This window comes from Poecilia reticulata, chromosome 14, assembly GCF_904066995.2.
Source record: "Poecilia reticulata chromosome 14, P_reticulata-male-v2, whole genome shotgun sequence".
Lineage (NCBI taxonomy): Eukaryota > Metazoa > Chordata > Actinopteri > Cyprinodontiformes > Poeciliidae > Poecilia > Poecilia reticulata.
This window is the reverse complement of record NC_088843.1, coordinates 3,036,748-3,051,197: the sequence shown is the minus strand read 5'-3', so window position 1 is coordinate 3,051,197 and position 14,450 is coordinate 3,036,748. Positions and strand designations below refer to the sequence as shown.

The window sequence follows — 14,450 nt, the reverse complement described above, 5'->3', positions numbered from 1 at the left end:
TTGCAATGTCTAGCACTATGTTGTGCTTTTCTAGTACATTATCATGTTTACCTGGAGACTGGCTACGACACAAGACGGGACAAATTGTTAGCGATATTTCATCCCATCTTCTTGTGTAGGACTGGAAAGGGGCTTCATTTACCAGTTTTCTTGAACAGTAATTATTATATCTCAGCTCAGTTTTTGTTCTAAGGTTTATTTTTGCATTTTTCCAGTGATGTGGCAACAACAGCAGCACCCAAAAAGGAGATTTGTTGCACCAGCAATCTCACTGTCCAGTAGAAAATAAAATAAAACAACAAGGCTACCAGAGAACAAACGGATCATTTGCTTTTGAATGAGAAAAGCAGAACAGTGAAATACTGCATGACAGTAACTCTTAGTATCTAAATCCAACATACAATACAAGAGAAGAAAATTTCTTTGAACTAAATACATCATAACCAAGGAGTTACAAGTGTTTGTGGTGAAAAAACCCCAAAACAAAACAAAACCCCGCCCCACAAGATGACACAACTTTAAACTATTGACGCCCCCTTCACCAACGCATTTGATGCCTTATTTAAACAATATTTTACAATTTCAACTTTGCTGACATTCTTAGCTTAAAGTTCTTGAGGAAAAGCTAAACAATCATCAAAGCAGCACGAAATAAGCTAGCAACCCACACTCACAACTTCCCCGCCCTCAGGAAGTCATTTCAATATTATTATTATTATTATTATTATGCAATATTTCTGCATTCAAAGACTATAAGAAAGCACATGCCGTGAAGGCAGTCTGATGAATAGCACTGATAAAGGACGATGTTGTCTGCGTCTCCCAAAGAGGCTACCATGTCATTAAGAATCAACTCAGAAGAAAAGGGCTGAACAAGGTGAGAAGCGATACAAACGGATGGGAAACTCAAAAGTTGGCAGCAGCAAAAGTTTAGTCAATGTCCATTTCAGGGAGCTTGTTTTCTGCCGTTTCCTGCTGTGTGGCTGTTGGTTTTGTTTTATCTGGGTTTCCAGGCTTGCTTTCAGGTTCAGCCTGTCCATTGACTGGACCGTTCTCAGTTTTCTCCTCCTTAGGAGGCTCCACCTTGGGCTTGGGTTTAGTTACCACTGGATTGCAGGATGCGTAAAGCTCCTAAGGGATGAAAAGATCAAAGTAAACAAGTGGATCTTAAGGCTAGCTTTCTATGAAAACATGTCAAAAAAGATTTGTGTAGCTGTCTCCAAGTACCTTTGTCTTGGCCTTGATTTCTCCTACTTTGACCACTGGGTCCACTGTGAGGTTCTGGCTGTTCTGCTGGTTCATTTTGGTATTCATCCAGGCCATGGCCTCTTTGACCTGCTGATCCACCCGAGTCACCTCCAGCTCATCCAGGTGGTCATACTGCTCATCCTGTAAAATACAGAAACATTTAACAGCTGTTTACACTATTTCAGCAAAACTTCCAGATACATTTGCTTATTACATTTGTTAATAGCAATTCTATTTTTCAAGTACAAATATTATTACCTTTGCTTTGTAAGATTCAACAATCTTCATGTACATCTGTATCTGTCTGCCAAGCTCCTCAAATGCTTTTGGTCTCTCTTCAGCTTCCAGGTATCTATCGCGAATGGGCTGACCGATTTTCTGCAGAAAAAAAAAGGCAGATCAAAAAATATTCCCCCTCTCCAATTCAATTTTGTACTTTTCTAAGTTTTCATTCTTAGAAAAGAATCAAAACTTTGATTCTTTTCAGGTGAAGTCAAACACGCAGGTGAAAAATTTTGTGCACCCTTTGGGATCCAATGCATTCATTTTATGCAATTTATTTATATGATGCAAAATTGCTCCAAATGTCATCTCAACATATTTTATGAACAGGTCTGATTGATAATAATAATAATCAATTTAATTTATAACACACTTTTCATTAATAAAAATCTCAAAGTGCTACACAGTGCAGCTAAAAAATAAAAACAACAATCACAAAAAGACAGTCATTTAAAAGTGGAGTAGGCTCATCTAAAAAAAGGTTTTCAGGCTTTCAAGTTTACATGCTGTAATGTAGAATAAACTTCATTTCTCATAACTTTAATGCAAATAAGCATTAAACATTCAGAAGTACATCCACAAGTAATTCTGGTAGCAAAGAAAGTTTTATTGTTAGCATAAACTGCAGAATGTCAGACAAACAGTGTTTCATCTAAATCAGCTAGTGAGGAAAAGTGTTTCAGTCACTAGTACCCGTTACCCAGAGGACAGGCTTCGTTCTGTATGTGATTAACCCATTCAGTACCTTTTAAAATGTGAACTTTTTAAGCTTTTCAAAAGACTCACCTTCAGTTCTGCTAGTTTGTCAATGTAAACTTGTTTCTTTTGGTCCTCTCCATCTTCATACAACCAAGTTTCAGTGTCCTCCAGTTTTAATGAGAAAGCATCCCGATCCTAAAATTTCCAAACAAAACAAACCAGAAAAACATGAACGTAAGACAGAATATTACATTTATACCTACATGTCAAAAATAAACATACATCTGAGAGGCTAATTGAGTCCAATGATGAATCTCGTTTGTACTTACAGCCTCATTCACAAACTTCTCCAGTGACCCGTGGAGTTTGTCCCTCATTTCATACACGTATTCTTCAACGTTGTTTTTTGCATCGTTTCTCTCCTTCTCAAGCTTGTCCTGCATGATCATCTTCCCCTACATGAGGCACAGCGAAGGTCAGATCACTTTACTTAACAACTAAACAACAGTAAACGGTTAAGCACCACATCAGATAATATAGAGCTCTACTGTAATCCATAGCCATCAAGTGATCATGGGTTTTAAATCTCAATCAAATACAGTAACAGAAAACACATCCGAGACTCTTTTTATTTGTGTGCATGAAGAACATTCCTGGTGATTTTTAGGACATTACCTCATTCTCCACAAATGTATCAAGTTCTTCAACAGGCAGCTGCCACTGCAGTTTGCCCTGTATGGGCAGATCCACAGTCTTTGTTTTTACTTTGGCTTTCTTGGCTTGAGGAGGCTGGTCGTTCTTCTTCTCTTCCTTGACATCCTCTGGTGTCGTCTGGAAAAATAAAAACTGTTAAATATATTTAGAAAATCTAATTTGTAATGTTTAAACAATCACATAAAAACTGAAGCGAGTCTCCTCATCATTATTAATATTATGTGGAAACTTAAAAGCTTGTTTCAGCAAACTTTCCACATCGCTCAGTAAAAGGTCAAAGTGTAACGAGCAGTTTAAACGATACCCAAACCTTCAGAACGTCAAATTTTTGTTGCTTTAACTGGATTTTTGTTATTTTCCAAGTGAATGCATCAATTTTATGTAGAAATTAGAAACTTATCAATTCACCATTATTTTAGAGCTTATAAAACTAACTAAACGTAAAAAACATCTTTGCGAGGAACAACTTGAGTCATACAATTAGAAGAAACGGTTTTCAGAACAAATGGATCAGCTGTCATTTTAGGAAACAATGTGATACTTGAACATTGTAACTGTAAAGAAGCAATGAAAATATTAAAAGTAAAGTAGCAAAGGGAACACATTTCAATATTGCAAGTCCTAAATATGCAGCTTTAATTTTTTAAGCATTTCCATAAACCCCATGCTGACCATCAAGTACAAAATTGTAGCTAGAAAATTAGAAAAGAATAAATAAATAAAGCTGATGCGGCTCCTCCACTAGGTACCTAGTGCTGGGCGATATGGATGGAAAGTTTCAAACAAACAAAGAGGTTTAGATTTTGTGTCATTTAGGATTAGGCTCTGGAAGTTCGATGAAATAAAAACAATAGGACATTTCATTAGCTTCTTGTAATATCGTGATTGTGTTCCCACTTGCTTTGCGTACCAGTGTCATTTTGAACACTGTAATATTCTATTTACAATAAAGGTGTGTGTGTGACTTAATTCATACAGCTATTAACTCCCGCCTAGCAATATTTTCATGTGGAGTCGAGGTTTATCTGAGCCTGTCACTGACTAACAGAACTGAAGCAGCCAATATAGTTTCTCTTTTAATTTACATGTCATCATAAAGGATAAAAACACTTAGACTGCGACCCAGATTCATTTAAGCAACAACATAATGTGCATAAGATGTAATTACATTTAGCAAACATTGATCATGAACACTGGTGCTGCAGTGGACATAAAATCACAGACTTTACCCCAGCAACAGGGATCGAGAGTTTAGTTTAGATATTGGCTCTGATGCAGATTACTTAGAAGTGCCTTGAATGGGTCCTGACATTTATGATCAGATCATTTTATTTTTGTTTACTACGAGTTTCTATATTTTTTAAAACCTAGAACTGATGTGTTTCATATACTCTAGCAACATAGGACATTTGTTTTAGTACTGTACCCGTGTGTTTTTAGTTTATTGTTGACATCTTGACAAAGAGATATTTTTCCTTTATATAAAAGGATTTGATCTAAGGCACACTTGAATTTGTCCATCTTTTCTTGTCTTTACTAATTTGTATTAATTACAAAGACATCAGGAGCAGCTAAACTTACAGAGGACCAATCTGTAAGTGTCTCTGCTTCATACACAACAGAGCAGCATAAATACTGTCCTATCGCCCAGCACAAGGTTACCTCCATTTCTTCCGCCTCTGATTTCTTGTCTTCTTTGTCTCCAGCCTGGGGTTTCTGATCTTCATGGTCCACTTGCATTTTGCTCTATTGCATGGTAGCAAAAGAAAGCATATATGGAAAATTTATTAAGACAACACCTTGTTTTTTTTTCAGAACATCTCGACAAATTAATTTCAGTTTTACTCATTTAGACCAGTTCATGAAGGTTTTCACTTCTTTTCAAGTTTGAAATTTGTCAGCAAAGGTTGCTTTTCCAAAGATACAAAACAGAAATATTCTAAAATCACCTTTCTGTTTAATTCACAACAGTTTTTAGAGGGAGTAAGAACTGAAGTGGAAATGAAAGAATACAAACACATTTTAGTAAAAAATTGAGAAAACATCTCAAAATTGTTTTATTTATAACCTTAGTTTTGTCCATCTCTTATCAAAAAAAGCAAGAAGCTTCTCTTTCTGCCTTACTCACCTCTGCCTGACTGCTAGGTTTTGTTTCTTGCATCCAAAGCAGATACATACCTCCTCTTCCTTCACCGCTTGGTCCGTCTCCATCGGCTCCTCTCCTTCCACGTCTTTTATGACTTCTACCAGAGCCGCGCTCGAGACACTGAACACACCGTGAACGTTGACGCGCACCTTCACTTTCACCTTGGAGCTCTCGCCTGATGCCCGAGGAACCACATTCTGGATCAGAAACTCACCTGAGAGACAGACGGATGATGTCACAATGATCAAGTAGGGTAAAAAAACATGAAAAAAAGACTCAAAATAAAAACTGCATGGGCCTAATGTGCATCCTGTAGTACCTATTGTTGCTTTAGGGTAGTTTAGCTCCTTCATATTATTGTAATAGGCTTCCAGCATGAAGGGCTCTTTCCGGTAAAAAGTCAGCACTTTGGAGAAGGGAGCTGCATGGTTCTTTGGGAAAACCTCACAGTCACTAGAAAAAAAGGTAGAGAGATACAAGTATTCGCTTAGCAATTATGAGGTGTATTCACCTTCATCCAAACTTAAGCTTAACTATTAGCAGAAGCTTAGCTCAGAACACTGTATTATCTTATGATCATGAATGTATTCTTACCTCAGTCCGTCCTCTGCAGCTGAATTCCACTTTAGGGAAATGGAGTATGGGACAACATCCGTGATGGAGAACTCTCTGACTTTGAAAGCAGGCGACAAAATGGCACACTGGAAAAAAACAATAAGAAATCAATAGTCACTAAATAATGTCAATAACTCTGAATTCATTTCTTTATTTGTTTGTTTGTATCTTCTTCTTTTGTGCTTATCACCTTCAGTTAACTTCTGGTTTATGTATAATGCTTTTATTTTGAAGTGACCACTTCCAGTTTGTATGTTAGCAAACTGCAACTTAACAACAAAAGTTACAAGACAGTTGTTTATACAATGTATCTTGTCACTAAGTAACCCCCTCAATAGAGGCATCAGGTATGTTTATTTTGTAAATATGTCTGTTTTCAATACTAAGTAACTGAATCTGTGCATATGTTTTATTGTATACTAAATCTGGAGTTGTCTTTAGATCACAGGCATATTTTAAGCTGTAAACATTATTTTTTAAGATGTGAATGTTAACTATTGTAAGAGTGTGGTCTTTGAGCTGACACCGTTTTTTCTGTGGATATATTTCCAGCTCTTACAGTAAAACTCTAGGTGTGTTCCTACTAAACCTGAATGTTCATCAGTAAAGCCTCAACCTTCAACTGAGAGGGTATTCTACAACTAAAGTAGGATTTAGTGCATAAGATACTCATTGTAAATAGCAAACTGAAAACGATAAGACTTTATTCACACCAAATCCTTTTATTTCTGGCTCTTAAAAAATAATAAAGCATCATATTCCCCAGAACCAACTGCCAGTTAATATGCTGTGTGTGAAAGTAACTAAACTGTGGAGAACTTCAATGTGTGAGCCGTACCTGCAGAGCACAGCCCCGGGCCACCGCCTCATCTGCATTGATGGTGGTGCTCAGCTCTTTGCCGAAGAATTTGTAGATCCGCTCCTTGATAGCTGGAATTCTGGTGGCTCCGCCCACAATCTCCACGGCGTAGATGTCTTCCTTTTTCAGCTCTGGAAGCAGAGCGAGACGATCAATTAGTCCCCACTTGTTAGGGTTACAAAGTCACAACTTCACTATCAAATGCTGTCGGATTTAAAACAGCCACAAGTGTCGCGCTTCACGTTGTGTAAACTGTTCATGATTCAGTCAGGTGAGGTAGGAGTCATAAGATATTAATGGATAAGAGGAAATTAATAGAAGAATCCCTTGCCTCAAATTACTTTATTACTTTATACTGACTTTATGTGTTTACACATGGTGGTGATGATAGACCAGTAGTTATTAAAGTCATATATACTCACTGGTCTGTTCCATGACGCTGCGCAGGGGACCCTCAACTTTGGCCAGCAGCCCAGCACACATTTCTTCAAACTGACCTCTGTGAACATGTCATAAATAATTAATAGATACAGCTTAGCAACACAAACATATGCACTCTAAAAAAAAAAAAAAAGAAAAAAGGCACAGCACTGGCAGACTGATGCAAGTCTTTAAAATATATTTTGTAATGTTAGACCTGTAGACTTCATTGTATTTCATTTGAAGGGCATAAAAAATACCTGAACAATAACAATAAGCTGACTTTTTTTAGGTTTACTAGTCTAATAGGTCCTGAATATAAATGCCGTAAAAATTTTGCCGATTTTTATTCCCAGAAAATGTTAAAAACCGTGAATCCTTTTCTGGGTTAATTTATCACAAAAAAAAGAAAATGAATCAAATAAAACGCATCAAAATTCATTGACAAATCTTTGATCAGGTTTTATTAATTATGTATAAACATAAATATCACCTGTTCAGTTTGCTGGAAACATCAATGTCGTTCATGAAGCATTCAATGTTGAGAGGCAGGTCAGAGGAGTTGGCACTCATCAGCTTCTTCAGCTTCTCACACTCCTGGTAAAGACGCACTAAAGCTCGAGGTTTGGACCTGACGTCCAGTTTGTATTTCTTCGCAAACTCTTCGCAGAAGTGGTTCACCAGAATGTCGTCAAAGTCCTTCCCACCGAGGTCGGAATCAAAAGCTGCAGCCAGAATCTTACAGAAAGACAAATAAATAAATATCGAAAGTAATCAACAGTAAAATTACTAGTAGGACTTTATTTTCTTCTAATCTGCTTAATTTGTCTGTCTTATCAAGGTGTGAAGTTATTGAGTTAGTGGTACAAAAGCTGAAGCAGCAGCACATGGTAGCACAACTACTAACGTTAGCATTTATACAAAACCACTCAAAAGTTCTTAACTTACCTTGAGCTTTCCTTTGTTGAAGGCACAAACGGATACCTGGTAACCAGAGTGGCCCAGATCCACAAACACCACTATCCTGGGCTTCTCCTCCGGCGCTGGAAGATCCTGCTTATAGATTCCATAGGCCAGAGACACTGGAACAGAACAAACAAATGGAATAAATATACAGAAAAAGAAACAACACTGGGATTTTATGAGGTTCTTAAATACATTTTTATGAGCAGGAAAAAGTCAAATAAGTTTGACTGACACTCTGCCCCTGCTGAAAAAAATTGTCTTGCATCAAATTTCACAGATATTGTCTCATGCTGCAGTATAAGCAGCTAAAATGGAGTATCAAACGGTTTCAGATGCCATGTGTACCTGCTGTGGTCTCATTCATTAATCGCAGACAGTTGAGGCCTGCAATCTGAGCTGCATCCATGACCGACCTCCTCTCCGCGTCAGTGTAATAGCTTGGTACCTGAGATGAGGAACAGAACATATTTAGTTTACACATATATTCACATAAAGAAATGTGAAAAATGATGCATGGACGTTTATAAATTAAAAACCAAAAAAATACTTTTATTCATCTTTTGATACTGGGATCAAAAGATGATCCCAGTATCATCTGGGATCAGCTCAGATAGAGACTACTTTTCTCAAAAAGCTGTCCGGATATTGACACAATTTTAGCAAGTTGGGACGCCAAAACAAAACGTTTTGGCGTCCCAACTTGCCAAAACGTTGGGACGTTTTGGCAACATCCCAATGTTGGGAAAGGTTGGGTCGTTCAACATTGGGAAAGGTTCAATGTTGAAACTTTCCCAATGTTGGGAAAGGTTCAAAAGCTAAATTTAGAGACAGGCCACAGCACGAGTAACATGTTCTCCATCAACAGGGCATGATGTCACCTATAAATTTAGCTTTGGTACAAGTCGCAGCCCCTCTGTGCTAGATCTATAACATTACATAACGGCTGCTATTTGTGCTCTTTCATGCTGAGCTCAACACACACTTCCCACTCTTTACCGGCTGGGTGCAAGAGAGGAAATGCAGCTTTCAGACACAGACATCTGATGAGGAGGCTAACACTGTAATGTCACATGAACAGGTGACAACCCACTTATACACCAGACACTTTTTATATATATGTACAATAGAGATGTGCCGATCAGGTTTTTTCCTGCCGATACCGATCACCCATGAGGGCCGATCACCGATATCGATCACATAATTATTATTATTATTTTTTTATCATAAACACTACCGGTTACATTATGTGGAAAAAGGAACCATGAATTCACCTTAATTTAGACAAAAACTTGCTTTTAATAACTTTTTCCAAGAAGAAAACTAAACAAAACAGGCATTGTGTAAATTGTACTGCTATCAATAATATTATCTTTAACAGACTGATAACATATGGAGGCTCTGAAGAGGCTAAATAATGCAAAGAGCCAAAATAAAACCTCTCAACATTGCCAAAAGATTCAAGTATAAAACTTAACATTCTAAGGCAAAAACAGGTTCCATTACAATAAGCAATCCAGAGTTACTGAATGAAAACTTCCTGATAGCATGGCGGCTAGCTGATTACTGCTAGTTCTGAGTGGCTGTTTCTGACTGAGCGCAGTAATTATGCAGAGCAGGGAGGAGAGCGATTATTTTTTCAGAGATTATCTGTCTCATGTTAAGTTTGAATACTTATGTAAAATGTATTTTTTTAAGTTAGATGCTGCAGCTTTAAGCAGAGGTTCGGTGTGAGAGTCACTACCAGGTGGAGCAGAAGCGGTGCTCCGTCTGTGAAATATTACTACCTGTAGCGTAGCAGCAGTTCAACAGCGAGAGCAGAACCAGCGTCTTATATCGCAGCTCAAAGACTTAAATAATTTTGCGGGTTATTTGTTTAGCTTTCTGACCGTCATGCTAATCCGTGTGTTTGTAGCTATGCGCGGCTTTACCTGCTATCTGATCCTCCATATGTCTTTTTTACTGCAGTGAGCCTCGATGTAGCCAAACTCTGTCAAGTATGGCATTGTTTTTATGCCATATTAGATTCGTTGTGATGCTAGCTGGAGATGGGCACCAGCACCTCCTGACCCCACTAAAGGACAAGGGTGTAAGAAAATGGATGGATGGATGGATGGATAGATTCGTTGTGTTGATGCATTTTGACGTGCTTCACCCCTCGTGCTTCAATTTTCCGCCGCAACACGCAAACTTCCCCATTCACTCAGTGCGTTATAGTTCCACATTGCTTAGGATTTGTTGCTGCGCGTTTGCGCAGTGTGAAGGAAAGAGGAGACCAGCTGCACAGGCAGGCTGAGAAATGAGATGCAGGTGATCGGTTTGTGTGATCGGCATCAAGAGACCGTGATCTGCAATCACCGATCATACACTTTTTCACGGAAATCGGCTGATTATGATCGGTGGCCGATCGATCGGCACACCTCTAATGTACACATGTACATATATATAAATGAACCCAAACCACATGTCAATGCAAGAGACATGATGGCAACAAGCATAAATGATGAGTTCAGGTTTAATAAGCAATTTAAAGTGCTGAAGATAAAAAAAAAAAAAGACGTCACGTTAGAACTCATTAACAAATCATAAAAAAGACTGTAATAGAGAGTCCTAAAATCTCCTAAAATTCAGAGATGTTGATACCGAGATGACGCAGTCAACAACTGGCTTCTTCAGGGCACTTTCAGCCGTCTCCTTCAGCTTGGTCAGCAGCATCCCGGTTATCTGCTCTACGCTGAATACTCTCTCTTCCTCCATGTACAGTACCTGAAACAGGATATTTTCAATTAATTACCCTTTTCTAAACAGAAAAGTCAGCAAACTTACACATGAAGTGTAAAATGTGTTCAGATTTTTATATTATATATATATATATATATATATATATATATATATATAAACATGCGATTTTTTTAGGAGTGATGTCCTGCTGGACTAACTGGCATCATCATTTATGAACTCAGAGGAACTTGTGTAATTCAACAATAATTAAAGCTGTTAAGTAAAACAGAATCCGAACAAATATTTTACCTAATAAGATGTCAGTTTATTTTACAAAAAAACCATCATGCTTTGAATAAATTCATAATAGGAACAGATTATATGTAAAACATATCTAACAGACAACTGTTAAGCCTGCATTTTTATAAATCCAACATTGACCAATGACAAAAAAGGACACTTTACAAAAAAAGATCCCAGAGGAAAAAAAAAAACAAATCAGTTTTCTGGGTTGTTAAATATTGGCATATACCACAAATAAAATCCAACATCACTTGACCTTTAACCCTGACTATTAGAACAACAAAATAGGGGCTAACCTCACCTTTATGCCGGTGGCTCCTGAAGGCATCTGTGCCAAGTCGTACACCAGGTTGGACTTGGCTGCCTGAACAATTGGGTCTGAGAACGCCCTGCCATGGAAACGCTTGAAGCCTTGCACTGTGTTCTTACAGTTGGTCACCACCTGGACATGACGATTGAGCAGGAAAAAAAAAAAAAGTTTGAAAACATTCACCTTTTAAAATACAGCTTTGGATTTTTAGGCAAAAAATTAAAAATCTAATGCATGTAATTTGGAAGAATCGATATGTACCTGGCTTTTTGCAGCTGCTCCGATTGATCGATTTCTTGGACCAAATGATACAAATGACCTGGGGGAAAATTAATAAAATGTGAATTTGATTATTATAATCAAGCAATTGGAGTTAATCCAAGTAGACTTTCAGTTTGTAACTACAAGTAAAACAAAGGTAAAGTTATTTGCCAGAGGTTACTACACAATATCCTGACATGCCTACACAGAAACTCATGAGCCAAGGCTCAACCCACACACAAACACAACTACAACAATCATTTTCAAAGTGTTAAAACACCAAACTTTCCTTTAGTTTAAACCTACTTTCTTTCTTTTTAGGGTACATTGAGAGCCATTTTTTATATCTAGTACTGCCGGCCAAATTTTAAAAGGTGGCACTAAGAAATGACATAGCATACAAATAGATTTTGGGATAAACATGTTTATATTCACAATATGTAATCAAAAGAGAGAACATTTTTGGCTTTAGGCACATGTGTTTCACAAAGACACTAAATGGTGTATCAAGGTTTTAAACCATAAGTCTCAAACTTAAATGTTACATCATACCAATCATACAATTTAAGGTTTCTTCTTAATTGTACTGAGGGGGAAGTAAAGCAGCGATGCCTTAACCCTACCTTCTCTGCTCACAGCCATTCAACTCAATGAAAGGAGGCTGCTACTGCCATGTTTACCAGGTGTGGCTTATTTGGAACCATTTACAGGCCCAAAAAGAATCACTTAGCTGTGGAGCAGAAAACTGAAAGACTCCTCACTCTTATTCAGGTACTGCATTTTAAAGACTATGTTTGGCAAGACTAATTAATCAACTAATATCATATTTGTATATTTGTGTTACTCAATAAAGACAAAATCAGAAAAATTTATATTTTGAACAAGATGCAATATAAATTCCCAAATAATAGAAAATAAGAGCTTTATTATAACTGTAATAATGTCATTTAATTTTAATGTAACTACGAACCATTAATTAATCAAGATTATATATTGTTTCTCCTATTTCAAATAAATGCATTGAATTGTATCAAATACATGTTAGTATTGTTTTTTGTTTACAAGTAATAAAATATTTTAAGAAAATACTTAAGAAAAGTTAATCACTACATTTTCGGAGGACATAATAATTGCTAGAATATTCCACCAAAAGCTCGACTGTTGTCGTCATCGAACGAAACCCTTCACGCAAGACGCACGTTTTGTCACACGGGACACACCGGAGTTTAGGCCTTCAGAGCATGTAAGACAATTACAACTACAGAAGGAAGCACCGCCTGCGCGGGGTCATCAGGCAACTAAAACACGTTTTCCAACAGTCGGTACCGTTAATAAAACTGATGTGTTTAGCCGTCTAGCTTACAATTGTAGCTCCGGTGGTAAATGTTTTAATACGTTGAATATAAAATCAAAACACCCCTTTGGTTGCAGTTAAGACTCAAGCGCACAAACAAATATATCTTACAGTGAAATTAAGTTTGAATGATCACACACGGACGTGTATGAAAGTTCGGCAAATGGGTTGAAAATCCGGCTTCATTGTGAAGACAACACACAGAAAATGACAAGACATCCAATAAGGCTACTATTTCAGAATTTTAACGTATAAAATGTGCTGTTTAATACTTACGGCGTACATCTGTCGCTGTATTCGTTAGCAACTGTCTCAATTCCTCCAGCTCGGGCTACAGCTACATAGCAGCTCTGAAAACCCAAGTCAAATCCCACCACTGACATCTTCTACAATATGCCCGTCTCTTGGCTGTAAGGTTGTCTGCAGCGGAACTTAAAGTAAGGTTAATGTTTATTTAAACCTTAAAGAGTACAAAAATCTTAGTAGAGTTGTTGTATTGTTCTCTGTTAAAAAGAGATAGTACTCTTCTTAATCCACACCGCTGTTACCGGTGTCCCTGATCTGCACTGGCAACCCTTAGCAGCAAGGTGGTTTAACAGCCTTCTCGCGCTCTCGCCGGTAATTCTCGCGAGATGTGCATTATCCTGAAGTCTCTGGATTTTTCTATAACCATGTGAGACGTTTCTCCAACTCTCTAGCTTTTTTTAGATGGATCCTGAGGCTTTTGCGCAGTTTTTACATAATTTCTAAATGTAGTATATGGCTTAAATTACAATACAATTTCGAGATGTGAAAAATATTAATTATTATTTTACATTTAGTGTAAATTAAGTGTTTTATACAATCAAATATCTCCAGGCAATTCCTAAAACAAACAGGCATAATTCTTAATTTAATTCTTGTTAGAATTTGAACTCAAAATTGTAATCAGAACTCAACTGATTTCATTCCACAACAATTCAAGCATAAGACCACTTACATCATTCGGAAACAGTAAGGTTGTTTTCATTCTTGTTAGAATATAAAGTGTTAGTCTATGTGGGCCCATGATCTAAAAAGTTGAAATTATTGAAATTAGCTTTATTATTAGCAGTACAATGGATAGAAGAAATAAGACCTTAAAAACTACAAAAAGGTTAAAAAAATAATTTGTTCAGAGTCCAGTTCAGCACTAGCCAGTTTAAAATATAGTAATTCAAATAATGAACTAGAATTTTTATTAGAAATACAATAATTATTATTTAGTTGTTGTACCAGTAACTCGCAGAGATTCTAACTTTTGCATATTGTTCATGGTACAGATCTTGCAGTTAATAATCCTTATTTAGGATACACATGTTGCGATATTTATTGAAGTTCCGACACATATTTGAATTAAGGCAAACAAAACAGCAGATAGGGAAGCAAAAAGGCAACAACAGGAATAACAGTTCATTATTCGAAATGCAGCAACATAATACAGGAAAATGTCAACTTTGTGGAGGAAATTAGACAATGTAGCATAATATTTGAGTTTGTAGAAGATAGATATGAGATAAGAAGGATATTAATATTG

General features: G+C 37.0%; 1 protein-coding gene across 1 annotated transcript; it reads right to left on the bottom strand.

The window, feature by feature from the left end:
• Nucleotides 1-176: 176 nt before the first annotated feature.
• hspa4a (heat shock protein 4a) lies at nt 177-13,492 on the bottom strand. The gene is made up of 19 exons (XM_081615653.1): nt 13,172-13,492; nt 11,542-11,599; nt 11,272-11,412; nt 10,590-10,712; nt 8,295-8,394; nt 7,932-8,065; nt 7,477-7,721; nt 6,986-7,062; nt 6,543-6,694; nt 5,684-5,790; nt 5,409-5,542; nt 5,122-5,303; nt 4,606-4,689; nt 2,905-3,060; nt 2,559-2,684; nt 2,317-2,424; nt 1,507-1,626; nt 1,228-1,389; nt 177-1,131 (listed from the first exon to the last, which is right to left on the bottom strand). Exons 1-19 carry the CDS (start codon nt 13,276-13,278, stop codon nt 931-933), a joined length of 2,517 nt encoding a protein of 838 aa, XP_081471779.1. The 5' UTR covers nt 13,279-13,492; the 3' UTR covers nt 177-930.
• Between the last annotated feature and the right edge of the window lie 958 nt (nt 13,493-14,450).